This window comes from Heliangelus exortis, chromosome 26 (genome assembly GCF_036169615.1).
Source record: "Heliangelus exortis chromosome 26, bHelExo1.hap1, whole genome shotgun sequence".
Classification (NCBI taxonomy): Eukaryota; Metazoa; Chordata; class Aves; order Apodiformes; family Trochilidae; genus Heliangelus; species Heliangelus exortis.
This window is the reverse complement of record NC_092447.1, coordinates 5,039,516-5,061,007: the sequence shown is the minus strand read 5'-3', so window position 1 is coordinate 5,061,007 and position 21,492 is coordinate 5,039,516. Positions and strand designations below refer to the sequence as shown.

The following is a 21,492-nucleotide window of genomic DNA, read 5'->3' as shown; positions in this document are numbered from 1 at the left end:
AGCTTCTTCTGGGCCACGCCAGCGTCGCCGCTTCCCCCAGCAAAGGGGTTTGTCCGACAGTTTTAGGGGCAGTGGGATTTTTACCATGGCCAAAGCAACCATGAAAAGGGCTACAAAAGACATCAAAGAGGGAGGTGGCAGCTCCTGGAGAGCTTTGGAGCTAGCAGGCAGTACCAGGCTGTGCCAGCAGTTGTCTCAGCAGGGAGCTCTCACCTGCGAGAGTGATTTCTGCTTAGCTAGAGGCTAAAACAGCAAAATCCATTTTGCTGATGCCACAGCCTTATGGCCTGGGGTGCCCCAGTGGCAGAGCCTCCACTGTACAAACCCAACATGATGGAAAGGAAACCCCATCAGGGCTGCTTAAAGCACCCAAAGATGTCCTGTTCTTGCTTCACTCTGCCTGGAGAGACACCCTGCATCATAAAGGTGAGGTCTTGGAGCCACTGACAAGGCAGGCTAAAGCAAAAGGAACACCACTGCCACAGCAATGCCAGCCACTAAAATCCTGAAAAAAACCTAAATATTCAAACTCCAGGTCACCATGGCACATGGGCAACTTCACAAGAAGCAGGCAATATAAGCAGCTGGGTTATTTTGAGGCAGGAGAACAGATATGGTGTGAGTTAGCAACTGTTTGTGGTACTTTGGAGGAAAAAAAAAAAAAAAAAAAAAAGACTGAGTACCCCCAAAACAGAGACCCCAATTGTTTCAAGTCTGTGTCATCACCTGCAGATCCAAAACAGTCCAGTACATGTATGAGCTAAGCCTTGTTTCAGCAAGTAAAATTATCTGCAGCATGCTGGCATTTGACCAAAAAGATGCAAGAAGTGCTGGCAATGATTCAGTGATCTGGAGCTAATTGAATTTCACTCCCTCTCCTCCCTTTCTCTGCAGACACTTCCCCACAGAAAGCAGAGGACATGGTCTAACACAGACACCACACCACCACCAGATGCCCTCTGCAATGGCAAATACCACTTAACCAAAGCTATCACTAGTAGGTATTACTACTGCAGTAAGTATGGCTTACTCATAGAGTAACAGCACACCAGTTGTAGTGGCTGACTTCCATGAAAAAAAAAAAGAAAAAAAAAAAAGGCTTATTCAAAGGCTATTAAAGCAGCACCAGGTATCTTCCTCACCTTTAAATGGCACCTTTGTCACCTCTGCAGAGCATGGCCCACTTCAAAGCTTCCATTTCCTACCTTGGCAGAAAACCCCAAATCCACAGCAATGACCCCAAACCACGATTTTAAATTCTTAGAGATGATTGGGGGCACGCTGAGATTTTTTTGTTGTTGTTTTCTGACTCACCACTGCACCTTGGTGGAGGTGCTCATTCTCTGTGCCAACCACTGGGCTTGCTGCCAGCAGAGCTGTTTATCTGGAAACATATGGCCCATGCTCTAGAGAGTTCATTTCAGCACTCAAAACCACAAGCACCCTCAAGCTTCTCCCTCTGTTTGCTGACTTCCCTGGCAAATGAAAACTTCCAAGAGGCACCGAGTTGATTTCATCAAAAAAGCCACCACCAACTGGCAGCCAACAAGGAGGCTTCTCAGGGAAGCAAGAGGCCCATGGAATGTGTCTTACATTTCATATCACTGCTGACTTCTTTTTCAGAAGCAGCCTTGTCACTGGTGGCCTCCGTGGGGATCTCCTCATTGTAATCATCAACTTTGTAGCTGTCATAATAATAATCACGATCTTCTGCCACCTCCTCCTCCTCTTCACCTTCATCTTCTTCATCCTCATCTTCCTCCACAGCAGTTCCTGTGAAGTCTTCTACTCCTGCCTCTGTAGGGAACTCACTGCAGGGATACAGTTCAGCCAGAGGGGGGGGGAAATAAAAAAAAAAATCAAGGTTAATAAGCCCTTTGGAGCCAGCCTTTGAGGTACCAGAATAATGGTTCTATTTTCAGCTGTTTTAGAAACAGGGGAGATGGAAAAAAAAAACAACAAAACATCCAGCTATTGATCAGCCCAGAAATGGAACTTCCCTCCTCAGACACATCCGGGATTGTAGGCAGAGCTGCTCCAAGCTCAGTGAGGTTTCTTTGCATTTTCTCACTAGCTTCTTTTCAGCAAGGGAAAGTCTGACCCATGTGGAGGAGGCAGCTATTGAGCAACCAGACAGTCTTACTGACTGCCTCAGATGAACTGAGGAGGGCTTTATATTAGTAACAGCACTCTAAAGCCATCTGTCCTTCTGCAAAGCTTGTTCAGACTCAGGACACATCTTTAGGACACTCAAAAGGAGGGAAATTCTCTCACTCCTCCCCAGGAGGGAGTCCCTGTATGAAATATTCTTAAGACAGCAGCTTCACTCCTATGCCAGCAAGAACCCTACCTTTTATAAACATCATAGTCTTCATCCTCATCTTCATCCTCCTCCTCCTCCTCTTTGGACAAAGCCTCATCCACAACTTTGGTCTGAGGACAGCAGACATATTCTGTGCCATGGAACTGGTCTACTCCACAGGGCAGGAGCATGCCATAACTGTGCAGGATCATCCCTTCTGTCAGGCAGGCCTGGAAGAAGAGCCCATTTATGTCAGGTGAGCATCATGCTAAACTTGCTGTGCATCAAGCCAAAGTTTGCCCATCACAGAAACCAAAATTGCTACCAATGGTTTAAATCCCACAGCAAAAAGACAACAGCACGAACCCAAGTCTGATCAAAGGAAAATGGATTTGGAACTTGGGAGCTTCAGCAAAATCCCCAGAGAAGGGACAGATTCAGAGCCTGGTGTTAACATAAACACCCCCCAGCCCCTACAAACTGCCCATTTGTCAGCTTGGCTGAGTTCAGCAAAAATAACTGGAAGTTTTGTGCCAAGGGTGAGAGCACTGGAAAGAAAGAGAACTGGCGTTTGCTTTTCTGGGCTGGCCATTTCATTAAGCTTTATCTATGAAACTTTACATTGGAATAAGTGAATAATGGCTCAGATGGACTTGATGTCAAGATTATTTTAACGGGCTGTAGATGAAAATCAATCAGATAATTCAAGAAAAAGCCAAATGCAAACTGTGATTAGCCATTATGTCTATAGACTTCTCTTAAGCTAAGAAAACACATGGCTTTGTGGCGCCCCAGGAAAGAATGCAGCTAGCAAGGGTCTATTATGTACATCAGAACCCTTTTGTGCTCTGCTTTGTTACTGCACGGATGTAAAACAAGCCAAATATTTCTGGAAAAGTGCTCCAAGTATGTTGAAAGCAAGTGATTTTTAAATTTGCTCGTCATGAAGGAGTTTCTCTCCAATTAAAAGGCAATTCTGCCAGCACAGCTTGGTTTCAATGGGCTCTTGCTCCCAGGATTTGGAAGGAATTGGAAGTTTAACTGGTGCATCCTTAACCTCAGCTTTTCCAGCACCACCACCACTGATCATCATGCTGCTGTTTCTGTAATTGCTGTTTCTACAAAAGGGAAAACATTGACCTTTCACCGTGTTCTTATTTTTATTACCCCCAGTTCAAACGGGTGTGCAGAGAATCTGAAACATTTTTGCTAGCCAGATTAAAACAAAAAACACCCAAAAAACCCACAACCCCACAGGCTAGATTTATTCTGAGAAGATAATCCATCTCTTATGTAAAACCTCCACTAATCAGTCACAATGAAACTCAGATTTTCCCCAAGCAAGCACTCCCAACCAAATCCCCAGCAGCAGGTACATTAACCCAAAAATGGGCATGAAAAATAGGTACCACCCTATGACCCCTGTAGATCCTGCAAAGGACAACCTGTTGTTCAAGCAATACCCTAGAGACCTGATTTCCACTCCTGTAACTCAGCTATACAGGTTTTAAAGTCACTTGAGTACTTTTTAAAGTATTTTTTTCACTGCTCTACACCTCAGCCCACTGAGACTGCAACACAGGAGTAACAGATCCCCCAAAATGTCATTCTGCTCTGACACTACAGCATCCATGTGGACAAATCCAGTCTAAATATTCTTGTCACAGGGCTTTATTTACCTCTTTGGCCACAGTGTGCCAGTGCTGGTGGCTTTCACACACATCCATCCTCTCCTTGTGGAAGAACCTGCACTTCTCTGGGACCAGCAGGACATCACTGACAAACTCACCCACTGGAAAACAAAACCAAAAAACCACATCCATATAACTCACACATGTCCAGCTTCCAAAGCCAGGATCACTACTCCAAAGTACACTTTGTTACAAGATGCCTTGAAGGTTTTGGTGTCATTTTAACAGGGACAAGTCAGACCTGCAGCTACTGATAGAAAACAGGAGCCTGAATTTCCAAGGGAAAACAAAAAAACCAGGATCACTGCACCATTATGCAAACCCTGAACTGAAGGCAAGGTTTACAATGCACATTAATACAGAGCTGTTGATGGAACAGACAGGATGCCCTGATTTCACACAGACTGCATCTCCATACACACATTTTCAGGCCACCTCCTCACCCATTTCCAACCCAGCTGCAGCACACCACAAAGTCAGGTCATGCTGTCTGCTGCTCTAACAGCCTGGAAATTTTTAGGTGCCCCGAGTTTTATCTGTGTTTTTAGGAGCTGGGGAGCTGAATAAGTCTTGTTTGCTTTTGGTTTGTTTGAAACTGTTTCCAGATGGTTTAATTCAGCATCAACTGCAGCACATTCCCCGACTCAGATGGTCCTAAGCAAAACAGAGCTGGAGAAATACAAACTATAGAGCCCAAAAAAAAGAGCAGAACCAGAATCAAAGGCACTGCACTGCAACACTGAGATAACCCCATGAGGACATTTTGGCACCACCTTAAAACCAAGCTTGTGCTTTTGAGGAAGAAGGGAGAGATAAACTCAGTCTCTACTGACCCTGCAATATTTGGATTTAGAAGCTATTTGCCTAAATTTCCACCACACTCAGTCTCTACTGACCCTGCATTATTGGGATTTAGAAGCTATTTGCCTAAATTTCCACCACAACTCAGTTTGGTACCAGCACAAATCAAATAAGCATCAGGATGACAAGCACAACTTTCTGTTCACAGCTCAGAAGTCCTCCTAAACATAGCTACTGGAATCCAAAACGTGATTTTCTCAACCTGAGATTTTTCTCTTGTAGATTTCAATGCCACATACTTCATTTTAAAATAAAGTGGTACCTAAATTCTCAGAGAAGACCAGGAAAAGATCTTCAGACCAAGTGCTTCCAAGCAACACACCTTACACAGCCTTAGGAATCCTTTGTTAAAAGTGGAGAAAAGTTTAATGCCTTTTCTCATGGAGTCTCCAGGCAGAACTGTCAAAAAACCTTTAACATTATGATTTCCAAATAAATACTTTGCATGACTTTTTTTTTGCAGCACCTTACTGCTAACCCCAAAGGTTCATATGAGTAGAACTTAGGGCTAGGTTATGTGATGACAACTGCAAAGTAATGAAATGAACTATCATTTATCATCCCTTTTAACTTAAGTTACATTTTGAACTAACAGACACCACAAAAAAATGGTACTTTCCTTATTTTCCTCTCTCAAACCAAGGCAGTTATGATTTTGAGCAATAATCCTTCCTCCTTCCCCTCTCACGAGACCTTAGAAGTTTCTGATAAGAAAGCCAAAATTGACCAAACCTGAAAACCAAACTCAAACTGATCAAATCAATCAGTAAAACATTTTGAAACACTTATTTTGAAAACCACTGAATCCTCACATCCTTGCAGAAGACACATGGGAGGTTGGCACAATTCACCTGGGGACTGGAAAACCCTTCTAGTTTCCCCAGTCCTGGCCACTGCTATCAAAAAAGAAAAAAACCTCCTCTATCTTTTCAGATCAGAGGTGCCAGAAGTGTTCCCATGTCACCTCACAGCCCCCCAGAGCTGTCAGCAGTTTCTTTTCACACCTCCCCAGGCTCAGCCTTGCTCCCATCATCCTTTTGTTACCTTTCTTTTACAGTTCAGTGAGTGCTAAGGGGCTCTCCTCTTCTCCCCTTCCCCACCTTTGAAATACAAAATACAATTTCAGTGGTGGGGGAAGGAAGGAGAAGGTTAAGCCTGTTATGGTGGCAAGAGCCTACCCCAAAACTGTCTGGGCATTAAGGGAGCAAAGGAAGACACAAGCAGGACCAGGAACAGGAAAAAAAATTATGGACTGTTAAATACAACAAGAAGGTACTTTAGACCCAGATGGACTTTAACTCAGATCTGAAAGCCTAAGACATACTCAAGAACACCATGACAGGCACTAATTAAAAAGGAGCAGGTAATGGAATGCCTATCAAATTGCAGGGCATGTCCCTAAAATCAGCTCATTTTTCAGCTGGTGAATAGGCTTGGGGGAAGATCTTTTCTAAAGAAGGTGACTCCTTACTCAGCTTGCTTTCATCCTTCCTTCCAGTAGCAAATCTCAACCTAATCAGCTGTGTTTGGGTTGCTTCTCAAACATCAATATTCCCATGTCTCCAGGCTCTCTGAAAAGATGCATCTTCCTCCCAGGATGGATCCACAGCAAATTTCATTCCTCATGAAGTGCTTTATGCCTGAAGTCATTACATCCAGGACACCACAACTCTACAGCTGTGCAGCTTGCTTTGTGTTCTCTGTCCAAGCACACCTTAAACCTGAGATCCAAATGAGGATAACTGGTTCCCACTGAGCCCTCCCAGCAAACCTCTAAGATCACACAGAACTTTCTGCCAAACAAGTCTGTTCCTGTGGATAACTGAAAGGAGGCTCAGCCAGCAGAGCCCAAGCTTACTCCTAAGAACACATGCAGTGCAGCACAGGCTCACCCTGCAGGTCAAAAGCCCCAAGGTAAACAAGTTGAAGACTTTGCCTGACTCAAGTGGGTGGATAGATTCTGGAAAGCACCATGAAATCCATCTCAGTTGAGCTGGTATTATTTCACAGTTCAAAGTAGGGACATGGGATACAGCTGCAAGAAGAAGGGCCTCTTTGAAACAGCAGTTTAAATACAGTCCTTGAAATAGAACAGAGATCTCCTGCCAAGACCAAAGCAGGAAGCCTGAACACACTGAACATTTAAGTCTCCAAGGCAACAAAATATTAAAGCTCCACAAATATAGGATCAGAGTATTAAATCCCAGTGTCTTTGTGAGACTCAAATACAATAGCCTTCAGGTTTTATGGCAGGCAGAGAAAATGGGGATTTCTTCCTCATGCCAGGCACCATAATTCCACCACAGCTGTTATCAAGCTGCCCATCTGCGCAAGAAAAGGCAGAGGGCCCTTTTGTGGAAATAAAGACATTAAACTGGAAGGTGGACATGGAAACAGGAAGGTGATTTGAGACTTAGAAACTGTTGTTTCCTCTGCAAGAGGCCAGGAGGCAATTCCTTGCTCCTCCCACAAGGATGCACCAGCACATCACACTCACCCAGGCACTTGTAGGGCACCACGATGTGAGCATGGTCCTTGCACTGCTTCTTCCCTCTCTTGCACCAGCTGTCAATGCCAACAGGCTGGTTTGCTTCCACCACGTTGGTGATCTGAAGGTCTGGATACATCTGTTGAAGACACAGAGAGAGAGAGAGAGGTTTGTCCCCAGACACAGAGCCTGCAAAGTGGCTCCTAACCAGAAGCAGCCTGGCTGATTCTCTACAGAGGAAAAAAAAAAACAAGAAACATACTTGAAAATTTCCACACAGATACCCATTCTCTTCTGGAGTAAACTTACAGCAGCTGAAGACACAAAAAAAAGCCCCAGCTGTTTGTCAGAGGGATTGAGAAATGGAATGTGTCACCACTTCTTGGTGGCAGGAGGAAGCCAGGTCAAGGAGCAGGAGCCTTCACCCACACTTTGCAATGTAGTGGAGAAAAAGTATTTATCTGCTGTCTGGTGCAGCTCAATACCCTCTGGAAGAGAGCAATCCCCAACAAACTGGGTTTATAGCAACATCCTCAGACCCTCTTGTCACTTGTCAAGCTAATATCCAGCTACCTCCTCAGGCTTCCTTACTCCTGCTCTGCTTCTGATGTATTAATATCATCCCTCTGTCCTGTTTGAGTTCCCAAGTCCAGACACTCACTTATATTTAGCCTTCCCCTGCAGGAATCAAATGCAGCCCCAATTATATCAGGCCTGTGAAACACTGAAACATTTTCCAGCCCGGATGTGGTGTGACTGACAGCCCAAGGTGTCAGAACCCTCTGACTGACAGCCCAAGGTGTCAGAACCCTCTGACTGACAGCCCCAGGACACCCTGCACCACTGGAACCTGATCTAAACCAGGGGCAGCTCCTAAATCCCACTGCAGGGTCCTCTCCCTGCTCTTTGTGGGCAGTAACATGTGAGGGAACAGCCTGGCAAACCCAAGTTCATCTCCTGCAGGGTTCATTGGCTGCTGACCACCAAAACTGGAAACCAATTCCCTTAGAAATGGGGAAAAATGCAGAACCCCCCCCCCATTAAAACTCACCTCCTGGCAGTATTGCAGAATCTCTTCTTTTCTTCCAAAGCAGCTCTTGGTCCCAGAAGGGTCAGGTTCCCATTTCCCAGTCTGGATGTTCACATGCATATTTAGCTTCCCACAGAACATGGCAATCTGGGGCTCTGCCACTGCAAACCCTGTCCCAGCATTGGCTGCCAGTGCCTGTGAAGACAAAAACCAAAACATGTTGATTGCTTTATCTTGACAGAAAGCAGAACAACTCAAAGAACCAGAAGCCCTCTGGCATCTTCTGAGAGCTCTGGTTTAATAAACACAAACTTACTTTGTATCCCTATTCCTAAAAGCTGGTGAGCCCACACCTTCACCAGCCTGGTGTTTGGTTTTCCAAAAAAATTCTGATTACTGCAAGAGCAGCTTCCCAAAACCACAAATGAGTAATTCACATTTAAAAGTTTGTACACACAAAGGCTAAAAAAACCCTCAAAAAAGATCTGAAAAAGAGAAATAACTCATACCAGTAACTTCTGGCAGGAGTTAACTTGCCACTGCACAAAGCTTGAAGCCATACGTTTCTCCCCAAATCATAAAATATTTGGGGCAGAAACACCTAAACTTCTTTTCCAAACATGCAAGCAAAGATGACTTTTGCTGGATCAAAAAAAAAAACCACTGCAACCAGCTCCTGAAAACCTGTTGCCTCCCCTCAAGGCTCTCCCATGGGTGTTTGTACTGCCTGGTTTTTCTGTGCAATCCCCACCCTGCACCAGCAGACAAAAAATTGACATCCCAGACCCACACTGGGGTCAAACTGCAGACTGATCAATGAAAACAAGGTCAGGTTCCCTTTCTGAAATCTTCCTGGCTGATCAACAGAAGAAAAAAGGGATTAAATTAAATTGCAGAGTAGGGCTTTTTTTTCCTGAAAAGAAAATCCCTGAAAAGAAAGGGGATGCTGGGAGCTGAACATAACTCCTAGCAGTTGGAAAAGAAAAAACAGAAGAGGGAGGCAAAAAAACCCCAAACCAAACCAGATGAACTCCTCAATCAAAAGCTCTTTAAGGCATTTAGGGGAATGAAATCCATTTCACCCACTTCAGACAATGCAGATTAAAACCAGAACTACTGAGAGGCTTCAGGGCAGCCCTGGCCCTAAGGCTGCTCTGCTCCTGGCACTGCCCTCAGCACCACTCCTGCCTGCAGCTTTAACTTCACCTGCACTCCAAGATGCAGATATTGCTGTGGGCACCTCAATTTCCAGCAATATCTGGATGCCTGAAGCAAATCAAGGAGCCTAGAGAAGAATTCAACCAGACAACCTCTGCACGTAGCTCCTGGTCGATGGATTTGGGGGGGAAAAAAATAAAATAAAAATGAACTCCCATTTTACATTAGTCACCTCTCCTCCTCATTTAACACCCAAACCCACTGCCTGGAGAGGAGGCATTTCCACACAGTGTTAGCACAGCTCACAAATTAATGCAGCATTTAATGATATGGGTATCGATGCCCCATCAACAAAATGCTCCTAAGTCCCTACAAACCTCCAAGCTCAGTGTGGGTCCATTTCTTGGATTCTGTCACTCAAAACCCAAGCTCTTTGCTTATGCTCTATCATTTCAGAAGAAAAAGGCAAACCTGGAATGGTTCTTAACACTATAAACACACAAATAGACACTTTGTAAGAGGGTCTTTTTTTTTTTCCCCTCTCTCTCTCTCTGTAAACAAACACCTCTTCGGTACCAACAACCCCTTCTCCAGACACCACAAGACTTGACACTTTCATGGGAACAAATCCACAGCCCCAGTTTCCTTTATGACAACACCACAAAACCAGAGGTAAGATTCAAGCTGAACTCTGAACAAAAAGAAACACAAGAACAAAGATGCCCAAAGCCTTAACCTGGGTGAGGAGAACACAGCGCATCCAAAGAGAATGAAATGGATGGGTCAGGAATGGTCTGGAGAGGTCACCAGGAATGGTCTGGAGAGGTCACCAGGAATGGCCTGGAGAGGCCACCAGGAATGGCCTGGAGAGGCCACCAGGAATGGCCTGGAGAGGCCACCAGGAATGGCCTGGAGAGGCCACCAGGAATGGCCTGGAGAGGCCACCAGGAATGGCCTGGAGAGGCCACCAGCACTGCCTGTGCTTGAAATCTGTCTTCTCCCAAGCAAACTTAAGAAGGATGCAGCAAAATAAGGGAACTGGAGAGGCAGGAGAGCTGCAGAAACAGCCATGAGGAATCCCTCCAGGAGCCCTCACATGAGCAAAACTCCTGTTCAAACACATACCAAGCCCCTGAAATCACGGCCACCCCCTCTTTACACCCTGATGTCAGGCTGCTGTTTGCTTTTCTGTCTCTCCCTCCGGCCTGACACCTCGGCACTGAGGCAAAGGTATCATTCCTCCTCCTCCTCCGGGGATTGCTCAGATGGTTTGCATATCAGTGAGGCTGTTGCTGTAGCTACCAGAACCTGCTAAGCCCCAATTCACAGCTGAACAAATGAGACTAATTGCTTGCTTCATTTCACCACTTTTTAATCACACGGAAGAAATCTTTTCTTTAATTGCACTGGGGAGTAACTTCAGGAACTTTCAGACACCCAAGTTTTACCTCTCTGGGGCACCCAAGCTTTACCTTCCAGCCCACAGCCTGCAAGGAAGGAGGAGTTTTGAGGAATGGGCTTCCATTTATTTTCACCACTGACAATCCACCCCAGCCACCCATCCCATCAGTTATTTCATTTGCTCTTTTCATCTCCTTCTACCTGTCCTGAAGGGAATACAGGGGAGATCCCACAGGATTCAGTGGAAGCAATGAAGCCACAGCTTTAACACTTGCTCCTTAATTAGAAGGAAGTCACCTACAAGAGTTTCTGAGGACAAATTCCCTTTCTGTCACACCCCAGAACTGCCCTCATACCAAAAATCAAAGCAGATCACTCAGGCTGCCAATGCCCCAGGTTATTTGTCTCCATTCAAGCACCATCTTGCAAAAGAAGGGTTGGGGAACCTGTAAACCACCACGAAGCTTGGGCTAAAGCCACATCCTTAGTTAAGCCCTTCAGAGAATTCACCCATTCCATGTTGCAGAGGGACAACAAACCCACAGCACATTTTTCTTTGGGAATTTCCCAGCCATAAATGGAAGCAGCTACCTCTTTTAGTGCTGGGGAGCAAATTATTCTCTCTCTGGAATAAGCAGACTGGAGGGATAAACATCCACATCATGGAAGAGTTCATCCAGATTTTAGTAGCTATTACCCTATTAATATATATCCATAGAATGAAAGCAAGATGAATGTTCCTTGGGAAAACACTGAAACCATTCCTTTCCTCACTGGCACTTGCATTTACAAGATGTTTCATGATAAATTCTGCTCTGCCTTTTGGTGTAATTCTGTAATCCACTTTGCTCTCCAAGCCCAAAGTGGTATTTGATTCCATAAACACATAAATCTCTGGCCAGTTACTGTCAGTTAAATTCCTCACCCTGTCATGCAGTGCCTGATTTATGGACCTGAAAACACAGGAATTCAAGCCCCTTAATCTTTTTCTTCATCTCTGATGGAAGTGCCCCTGCCCAAATATCTTGGCTTTTATTTACTAGGAGCCTCTTCACAACTTGAGGCAGTGTTTGACCCGAGAGCCCGGGCTCTATGCTCTCCATGCCTTTTTTTTCCTGCAGGTATCCACCATCTCAAAGGAGGGATGCAAGGGTAGAGAGACCACAGGCATCACACAGCACAAAGACCTTCTTCAAAGAGGAATTTTGTGGTGATTTTAAGTCATTTCTGCTCCCTACTGTGCTTCCACTTCAATGCTGGGACCCAACAATGCACAGGAAATCCCATCAGCTCTGTAAAATAAGGAATATTTCACATCTGCTCCAGAAACACACAAACCTCTGCAGTTCTGGTTCAGAAAAAAAAAAAAACAGCCATGAAAACCACACCCCTGGTCCTTGCCTTGCATTGCCAGGATGTTTTAAACCTCCTCACTCAGCTCCCTATCAAATGCTGCTCAGGAAAACCTTCTGGAATGCTGCTGGGGACTTCAGGGCTGAGTTCATTTTGTGAGAAATGACATTGCACAGCAGTGAGCTCCCCAGAGCCTTCTTTAACAGCACAAAGGTATCTGCAAAACATCAAATTTAACTCCAGGCTGCAAATTCTGAGAAGTCAAACACGACAGTAACCTTGCCCAGCTGATCAAATTAACCAGAATCAGGCTTTATTCCAGCAAAAGCTGAAGCCTAGCAGGAAATCTTAAAGATTCCCTTTCCATTGATGCTCAAAAGGTGCTCACAGAGCACATCAGCTCTAAAGGAACGCTAGGAAGATGCATCCTAAAAAAAAAAGAAAGTCTCCCAGCTAACATTTTGGGCCAAAGATGGGAGAGGATGTGTCCAGGAACTGACAGCTGCACAAGCACCATAATATCCTGGCCCTGGTTCCAGGGCAAAAGGGCTGCAAAGCTTGAGAAACATCAAGAGCCTCTCAGGAGAACCCAAACTGCTTGTGCCTTCCATCAGGCAGCCCCAGCTGGAGAAAAACTATGGAAGATTTAAGTTGCTTTAAAACTCAACCTCCAGACTCTAGGATTTATAAGATGCTGAAAAAAAAAAGGAAAAAAAAAAAACCAACTCAACATGCCTCTGGTTGTGAATTCCATTGACTTGGTGGCCAGAGACAGATTAATAGCTGCTGAGGGCATTCACTCCCTCCAAAAAAAATACAGAACCTTTCTTGCAGGGTAGTCTGGAGGTTGGATCCCATGTCCTGCTCAGAAGAGTTACAACTATTGGAGGCCTATTTGCTGCTACAGTGACAAAAAGATGCCAGGCAGTGTTTTGACAGATGACTTGTGCTGTTTGTTTTTAATTAAGCAAAGCCCCTAGAAAGCAATACTCTTTATTAAATCAGAATGCACACGAACCACAACAAGAGGGGACTGCAGAACATGGTGTTCAGCACAGCCCCCATCCAGATAAATTACACTTTACACCTTCAGTTAATTAAAAAGAATTAAAAAAAAAAAAAGCAGCTTCTGTGGATTCTATTTCTTAAAATATACATTTCCTATTCTGGCTGGAACACAACTGTCAGAGTAAGAGCTACAGACATGGAAGGTTTAAACTGAACCCCTTCAAGACCACTGAGGAATTCCAACAGTTCCTGAGACAAAAATGAGTCTTGTTATTACCTTGTAAGGCTACCTTAGAGCATAACCCTTGATTTCTGCCACTTTTAAATGCCTGAGTATTGCAACTTTTCATCCCTTCCTTGGCTGAACAACTGGTACACACATCTGTGCAAGGACAAAATATAAAAAAAATAATCAAGAAGAGATGTTGCAGTCACAAACTCTACCAGTGCCAACTGATACCAAGGATTCAGCTGAAACTTTTGGGAGGGGAACAGCTGGGTGGGAACTGCAGAGCTGAGCCTTCCCTGGTCCTGATGTGCCATGCAGCCCTGAAACTGCTGGAATCTCACCTGGGAATTAATGCCAAGGAAACCAACACAGCAGTGAAGTGAGGGAAGTCAGCAGAGGGACCTGATGCTCAACATAAAATACTTCTAATTCCCCTGCTTTTTGGATTTCTGACTTGTAAACACAAGCAGAGCTTCCAATTCCTCCCTCAAATTATGTTTCACACTGTTTTCCTTAGCTTCTTTTCCTGCTTTTCTCCAGCAGATAGGTGGCTTGAACCCAGGAAAGCTAATGAATGCCTGACACAGCAGGCAGTAAATCTACAGCCTAGCAGCTCATCCTAGCTTTATTGCTTTATTTATTTTTTTATTTTTTTTTAAATTGCTGATAATTACAATAATGCACATGGGCAGAAGTCCAAGACAGGAAGAATTATTGTCTGCAGGCAGATCTGGTGCAAGCTGATAATACCAGCTTGTGTTTGCTTTTGAATTGAAATGGCAGAAATCTCAGCAAAGCAAGACTTTGGCTTACTTTGAACTTGCTGGAAGGGGTGGAGTTCTCCTCCCTCTGCTCATCCTTTATTGACTTTTGTGGCAGAGAGGATTCTTCCCCAGCAGAAAAACTGGAAAGCCAAGGCAGGAGCTGCACTGGGTGCAGGTTATATTTAGCTGTTGATGGCTAACAGGCTGCCTCCAACAATTTTGGTGCCAATAATCTATGTGATCATCTGTGCCAACAGCAGCCCAGGTGTTATGGAGAGAAAAAAAAAAAAAACTGCTGAAGGCTGAAGCATCCCTTGCTGCAGAGAAAAAGGGGAAACTTCCAAGTACCTGCAACTCAGAGGCAGCCTTTTTGCCCCTGGAATTGGTACCAATGAGGCAGCAGATTATTTTTTTCTCTCCTCCATCTGATCATGCTCCACCCATGAGTCAGTGGGCAGATAATCTGTCAGGCACCTGCACTCAGGAGCTGCCACATCCAGGCAGGGAAAGCAGCTCTGCCAGTCTCAAAGCCATTATTCAGCAGAGCCTTGGCTTCCCCCAGTTGTTTGTGTAACAGATTTGCCTTTGGCATCCTTTTTTTCCACCCCTGGAGAGACAAAGTTCAGACCGACTCGGTTGGAACAGTCCCTGAACAAATGTTACTGTATCCAGAACTGTGTCCTTTAAAAAAAAAAAAAAATAATAATTTGACAGGCTTCAAGCTTTCCAAACTACAGCTTGGGTGATGGCTGGGACTGGAACAGCTCAGTCCAAAAGTCACCTTAGAAATATTTCATCTATTTAATAGAAGAATTATAATTTTTAATTTTCATTCAAAGGACAACAGCTGCACTTCCTTCCCTTTTTCAGCAGGACTGGGGGACTATTTAAAGCATGGACCAACTCTCAAGCCATGTCCCAACACATGGACCTATTTATTCCTGGGCTAAACTAAGGCACCAAGTCAAGTGACTTCCCTCAGGTCACCTGGCAGTGGGTTCAGCCTGGTTCAATCCTCAACCCCTTGCCTCCAATCCCTGCCATCCTTCTGTCTGGCACAGCAAGACTAATCCCTCCTTTCCCACAGGAATTATTGAACCAGAGCCCCAAGATGTCTTGGTAGCTTGGCCAGCAAGTGAGAAACCTCAGTGCAAGGAGATGTTCTTCTCATGGACACTAAAAATCCACTGATGAAAAAAGGCCCCAGGGTAATGTTGCCAGGAAAATTGGGAGACCCAAAACTCAGTGGCTGTGACTTGTGTTTCCTTCCAGGTTGGAAAAAAGAAATCCACCCTCCTTTCATGCCCACCTCATTGTTGTTCCTACAAATTATCAGAGCACAAAGGCTCCACTGACACCACCACGTGAGGACACCAAGCTGTGGATTTCTGTAAAAGCTTGTTCCAAAACAAGTCCTTTCCATCTTAAAGGCACTTTACATACTTGAGAGTCAGTGAATATCACAACTCTGGTTACCAGGAGACAGAGATTCCATAATACACAGGAAAACACATTTGCAGGATCTTCCATCCCTTCAAAACAATGTGTTCAAAGCAAACACAAAGCAAAAAAAAAAAATAAAATACCTGGTGGGCTGAGGCTCATCACAACTCAGAGAGAACCTGGACAAAAGCAGCAGAAAGGAGATGCAGAGAATGATTTATTGTTACCAAACATGCAAAACCCAAACCTCTGCTATTGATTTGAAGTGATTTAGCACTCTAAGGGGGTACAAAACAACAACAAACTCCTCCAAACAGCAGGAGGATTTATTTGAAAGACCTTGGGAAGCTCACAGGGAGCCTTACAAAAAAAAAAAGCCTGCAATGGAGAGACCACTGGAGGAAGAATATGAAGTGGCAAGGAAAAATATACCTAGAGGGGAAAAAAAAAAAAAAAGGAAAGATTAAGTGGGCATGGGGTGGGGTTTTGGTTTCAAATAATTTCTGAGCTAAAATATCCCTTCCTTTATAGATATTCAGTATCACAGATGGGCTATTTATGTGTCCAGAGTGCAGTTGGCTTGGGACATGAGAGAATTCTCATTTGGCATCTGAAGTCCTGCACTCAGGCTCCACACAAACTTCCCTGGAACACACAGAAAGAAATGAACCAGCATCCCCCTGACCCTGCTGAACCTGAGGGTTCAAAGCCAAATGAAGCAAATTAATTGGTAATTCCACCCTTCAAAAAAGTCCAGATGAAACTTCCAGTCTGGAAGAGGAAACCATGAGGTTTTTAAGCCCTGGCTTTCCAAACCATGCCAGTGATCACTTTCCTTTTCAAAGCAGGAAACCCACAGCTCAAACACAGGGCTGTTTTCATCCTTGCTGCTATGCCAAGCAGATGCTGAACCAGACCAAAATGACCACGTTACCAAAAGAATGAAACAGCCTCACTGTTTCCAGCCTCCAAACTGAGGTTAAGTTTGTACTTAAAGCTTTTCTGTCAAAAGCAGAGGTTAATTCTATAAATCACAGGCCTATAAAAACAGTCAGCAGTTGGTAGCTCTTACCAAGGAGAGACTTAACTCTGGCTCTCATGAAATCTATTTAGGAAATAACACAAATTGGGGTTTTAAACCAAAACCATCTCCCCACACAGCTCTCCACACACCTCCTCCTGTTATTTCTTCTGAAAGCTGCTCATGGCTTGCATCCTTCATGCAGCACCTTCCATCACTCCTTGCACACAATCTTTCAAGAAGCTTTAATGGCTGGAGGCAAAGAAATTCTCAAGAATGCCAAACTCTTCCTCCTTCAACAGCAAAGAGGCTGAAGTGCAGGGAGAGGGGTGGAGCAACACCTCCTATTTCCAAGAGTCAGAAATCAACAGCCTTATTTGTTTGGTTTTAAGCTTGTCACCCAACAGCCAAACAGCTCTCAGCAGAATTCAGGCTCCAATCTCACAGTTTCCTTCCCTCCTCCAAGGAAGAGGACAAAAGGTGGATTTCTAGCTGCCCCCAAGAGCTCAAACACCTGGATTTAGCAATCTGACACAAGACAGAGGGCAAATGCTGAAGCCTTCTGAAGCACCCCTGATGTTTCCAGAGCAGCAGAAAGTGGACAACCAGGGTAATAACTTGAGATGTCAACTTATTACTCTTTTAAAGCAATCTTGACTAATTTAGCAGCATTTCCCTTCTGCAGCACTGATTTATCAGCTGGGGTTTAGCATCATACCATAGCCAGGGTAGCATTCTGGATCTCTGATGGATGTGTTGTACAGCACCTTGAAGGGAAGCAACAGACCCCAAGCTACAGTAACTGCTTAAAGCCAGCAGAAAATTAAGTGATAACTTCTAGCACAGCCTATGGCTGGGTAGGTTGAGATGCCCTCTGCTCATTTCATTGCTCCAGAAAGGAAGAGCAGTTCAAGAGAAGGCAGCTCACAACCTCAAATATGCCAGGGCCAGCCCTGCATAACATTCAACCAGCTCTGGATGTTTTACAAACATCTGAGATAGACACACTCTGAATTTTGCAGCTCTTCAGACTGCTGAGCTGGATGAGAGGGTGTAGCACTGCCTGGAAATAAGATGAGAGGCTATTTTTACCTTTGATAAAATAAGATCTCAACTTGGTAGCAATTTCAGGAGGAAGAATGCACTCTGCATGCACTGGTTCCTATTTGGCTTGAGATTTCCTTAAGCTTTTTGTGGAGGTTTTCAAGGCAGGGGAGGGAATGCAGTGCTTGCTTCTTTTCTGGCTGCTTGGGTAGGCTGCAATTGAAGATGAGCTGGGTGGAAGGATTCCCATCACTCAGCTGCAGACACCTGATGGGCAGTTCTTTGAGGCATTTTAAGAAATGGGACACTTCAGTAAAGGCTTTGAAGCACGAAACCATCAGGAGCTGAAAGCTTTATCACCAACATGGAAGCAAAAACTGCCTGCTCTGCACCACTGAGGGAAAGGGCTTTGAAAAACAGCAGGCAGAACAGTTTTAGACAATGCAGTTATGACTTGAAGAGGCAGTAAACACCCAAGAACTTCCATCACCTTAATAGAAAATCCTCTTCAAGGTCTTTACTGTGTTTTTTTCAATTTTTCAAACCTTTTGTCCTAGCTGTCCATCTTAGCAGCAAAGCTTTTTTTTTTTTTTTTCTTTTTTCCTAAAGACTTAGAATTCTCCAGCTGAAGGACCAGTAAAGAATAAAGGTCTCATTTTGAACAGAAAGATTCCAAACAACTCTTTATTTTCCAGTTTGGGAAAAGCCATCACCCTGGAGAAAAGAAGGAACTATTTACTTTTTTTAGGAGAACTCTTTTGCCTGCTCAGATGCTCTTATCTGGCATGCTACACACTGGAGTGAAGGGGTAAAAAATAAAATAAAATAAATGCTTAACCATCCCTGACAAGCTTTACTTTGCTGGACCCTAAAAGCAGATATGGACAGCACTGGAAATGCTGACTTCACATGTAGATCCCATCACCAGGACAGTGATTGGGGGGTGGATTGATTGGTGTATTGATGCAAAAGGCCACTCATCATTTTCCTACCCATGGGCTGAGTTGTTTCACCAGAGCTTTCCCAAAGTCAAAAGATGAAAACGTTGCATAAAAAAGTTGTAACCTGGGAGCAGGGGCTTTTTTTTTTTTCTTTTTTGTTGACTTTGTTGATTTGTTTTTTCTTCTTTTGTTGTTGACTTCAGACAAGGCTGTGTCCACCTTGCCAGGGTCTGGCAAACCACTGCTGGGGATTAACCCTATGGAACAGTCAGATCTCTCACACTGTAACAGCTCAGCATCTGAGAAAGTCATGTTGAAATTACAGCTTGATGTTGCAATAGCACAAGACAGCTACAATATTAACTCTCTCATATCCTTACTTCAGAGATTAAAAAAAAAAAAAAAAAAAAAAGAGGGATTAAAATAAATGAGAGCCCAAACAAGCTCTTGAACAGACTGTGTCTTAATTATCTTTGAGGCTGCCTCTCCCTGCACAATCCCCAGCTAGCCCTGACAGCAGGGATATCAATGATGAGGCTGGGGATATTTAAAAGGCCCTGAGAATGTCCCAGTGAGAAGTTCCCCATCTTATTTTATACTGGTTTGAGGAAGAAAACAGGTTAGGCAGCTGACAAAATGAATTCCCATGTGCAAAGGCTGGAGAGCAAAGACAACTGGACTATCCAGCTGAATATTTCCCTGAAAGGTTGTCTGTATTTTCATAGCTGTACCTGCCAATAAAAGGGAATTAAATATTAGCTTGGGAGAGGCAGGAATAGTAAGAGCAGCACTCTGCTTTGGGGGGCACTGGTTGTTCCCAAAGTTAACCCTCAGCACTACAGGCTGCTCACAAACACTGCTGAAGACATGATGGAGTTTTGCTCAGGAGTCAGGGTGTTGCAGAGGGTACCAGCTGCCCCTTCAGAGACAGGACAAAAAACCAACCTGAAAGGCAGCAAGGGTGGCTGCAGGCTGAGAGTTCCCATGTGCAGACTCACCCCAGTTTCATCTTTCTGCAAGGTGAGCATTTGTAATTTGGCTGGAGCTGAAGATCACAGAATCCCAGAATCCTAGAACTGGCTGGGTTGGAAGGGACCTCAGAGCTCATCAAGTCCAACCCTTGATCCACTCCCCCCGTGGTTCCCAGCCCATGGCACTGAGTGCCACATCCAGGCTCTTTTGAAATATCTCCAGGGATGGAGAATCCACCCCTTCCCTGGGCAGCCCATTCCAATGCCTGAGCACCCTCTCTGCAAAGAATTTTTTCCTAATACCCAACCTAAACCTCCCCTGGCAGAGCTAAAGCTCTGCCAGGGGAGGTTTAGGTTGGATATTAGGAAAAAATTCTTTAGTCCATGCCCTCTTGTCCCACTGATATCTGCCCAACCCCCCCCTGGCTCCAACCTCCTTTCAGGGAGTTGGAGAGAGTGATGAGGTCTCCCCTGAGCCTCCTCTTCTCCAGCCTCAACACCCCCAGCTCCCTCAGCCCTTCCTCACAGGAATTCTGCTGGATCCCTTCCCAGCCTCCTTGCTCTTCTCTGGACCTGCTCCAGCACCTCAATCTCCTTCCTGAGCTGAGGGGCCCAGAACTGGACACAGGACTCAAGCTGTGGCCTCCCCAGGGCTGAGCACAGGGGCAGAATCCCTTCCCTGGACCCTGTTCACATCCTGATGCATCCCAACAGATTGTCCCACTCTGGCATGTTCTGGTCTGGATCTTTATCTTGTACTTTACAGGACATGTGGTGTATTTTGCAGCTTAATGACTATTTTAATCCTCTTCATCACCCAAGGACGTCATCCTAGATGTGATGTAGATTCATCCTGTTAGGAGGATGCTGCTCAGAGATGCATTTGAGGAGATAGCACAGAGCACAGAAGTCATTCCAAGCAGATATTACAAAATACAAATCTCTGCTGTACTCGATCTGGAGTATTTAAAGCTAGCTGCTAAAACCAGGAAAAATCTCCCAGCCTGCTGTTCCAGCAGGAGAAGCAGGTTACAGGCAGGTCAATAGCATCCTCTTAGAATAATTTAATAACTATATAAGTGACAACAGCTCTCCAAGCCAAACACCAGGGGGATAACTACAAAGTTTAGCTACAAACAGCTAAATGCACATTAACCCCATCTTTGACACCATTCTACTGCCAGCTATGGCTTAATGCTTGTTATGCCCTCAGTGATCAAAATCAACTTAATAATCAGAGAGCACTAAATCACAGAAGTGTGAGGGAAGCTATCAGCCCCTTAGATAAGAGGGAATAAAGACTCCACTTTTTGCCAAAAAAAAAAAAAAAAAAAAAAAAAAAAAAAAGAAAGCCAAATAAAAGGGAACAAGAAAAGCCAAATTGAAAGCAAAGGCAGCAAAGCAAACCAAGTCATCTTCTTTTCTGCACTTCAACTCTTAGAAAGCAGTGCTCCTCACTTCTCTTCTTTAGCTTGCAGCCTAAAGTCTTGTGGATACCCTCACAATATTCTTCTCTGGAGCAAACCAGTTTAGCTGCTGGCACACACAGGACTAGGAAGTATGACACTGGCCATTTCAGAACAGTAATGCTCTTGAAATGCATCAGCTTCTGTTACAAAAGGACCACAATGATGCATTCTAGTCAGTGCCCTGCAATGAAAGAGGGAATTAACATGCTATAGATGCTCTGTGGAAAACCTCCCATACAGCTGTATTTGAGAAGTGTTCTTCTCATCACCCTAATTCCCACGTGAAGGGAGTTGCAAAAGCTTGCTCAATAGAATCAA

At 44.5% G+C, this 21,492-nt stretch overlaps 1 protein-coding gene across 7 annotated transcripts in view; it reads right to left on the bottom strand.

The window, feature by feature from the left end:
- APLP2 (amyloid beta precursor like protein 2) overlaps window positions 1-21,492 on the bottom strand; it is a 45,371-nt gene that overhangs the window by 15,107 nt on the left and 8,772 nt on the right. For all 7 annotated transcript variants that reach the window (XM_071769262.1, XM_071769263.1, XM_071769264.1 and 4 more), the window contains exons 2-6: window positions 8,394-8,567; window positions 7,352-7,481; window positions 3,982-4,094; window positions 2,351-2,532; window positions 1,594-1,811 (exon numbers count right to left, since the gene is read on the bottom strand). In XM_071769262.1, coding sequence (XP_071625363.1) covers window positions 1,594-1,811; window positions 2,351-2,532; window positions 3,982-4,094; window positions 7,352-7,481; window positions 8,394-8,567 — 817 coding nt within the window. The remainder of the gene's footprint in view (window positions 1-1,593; window positions 1,812-2,350; window positions 2,533-3,981; window positions 4,095-7,351; window positions 7,482-8,393; window positions 8,568-21,492) is intronic.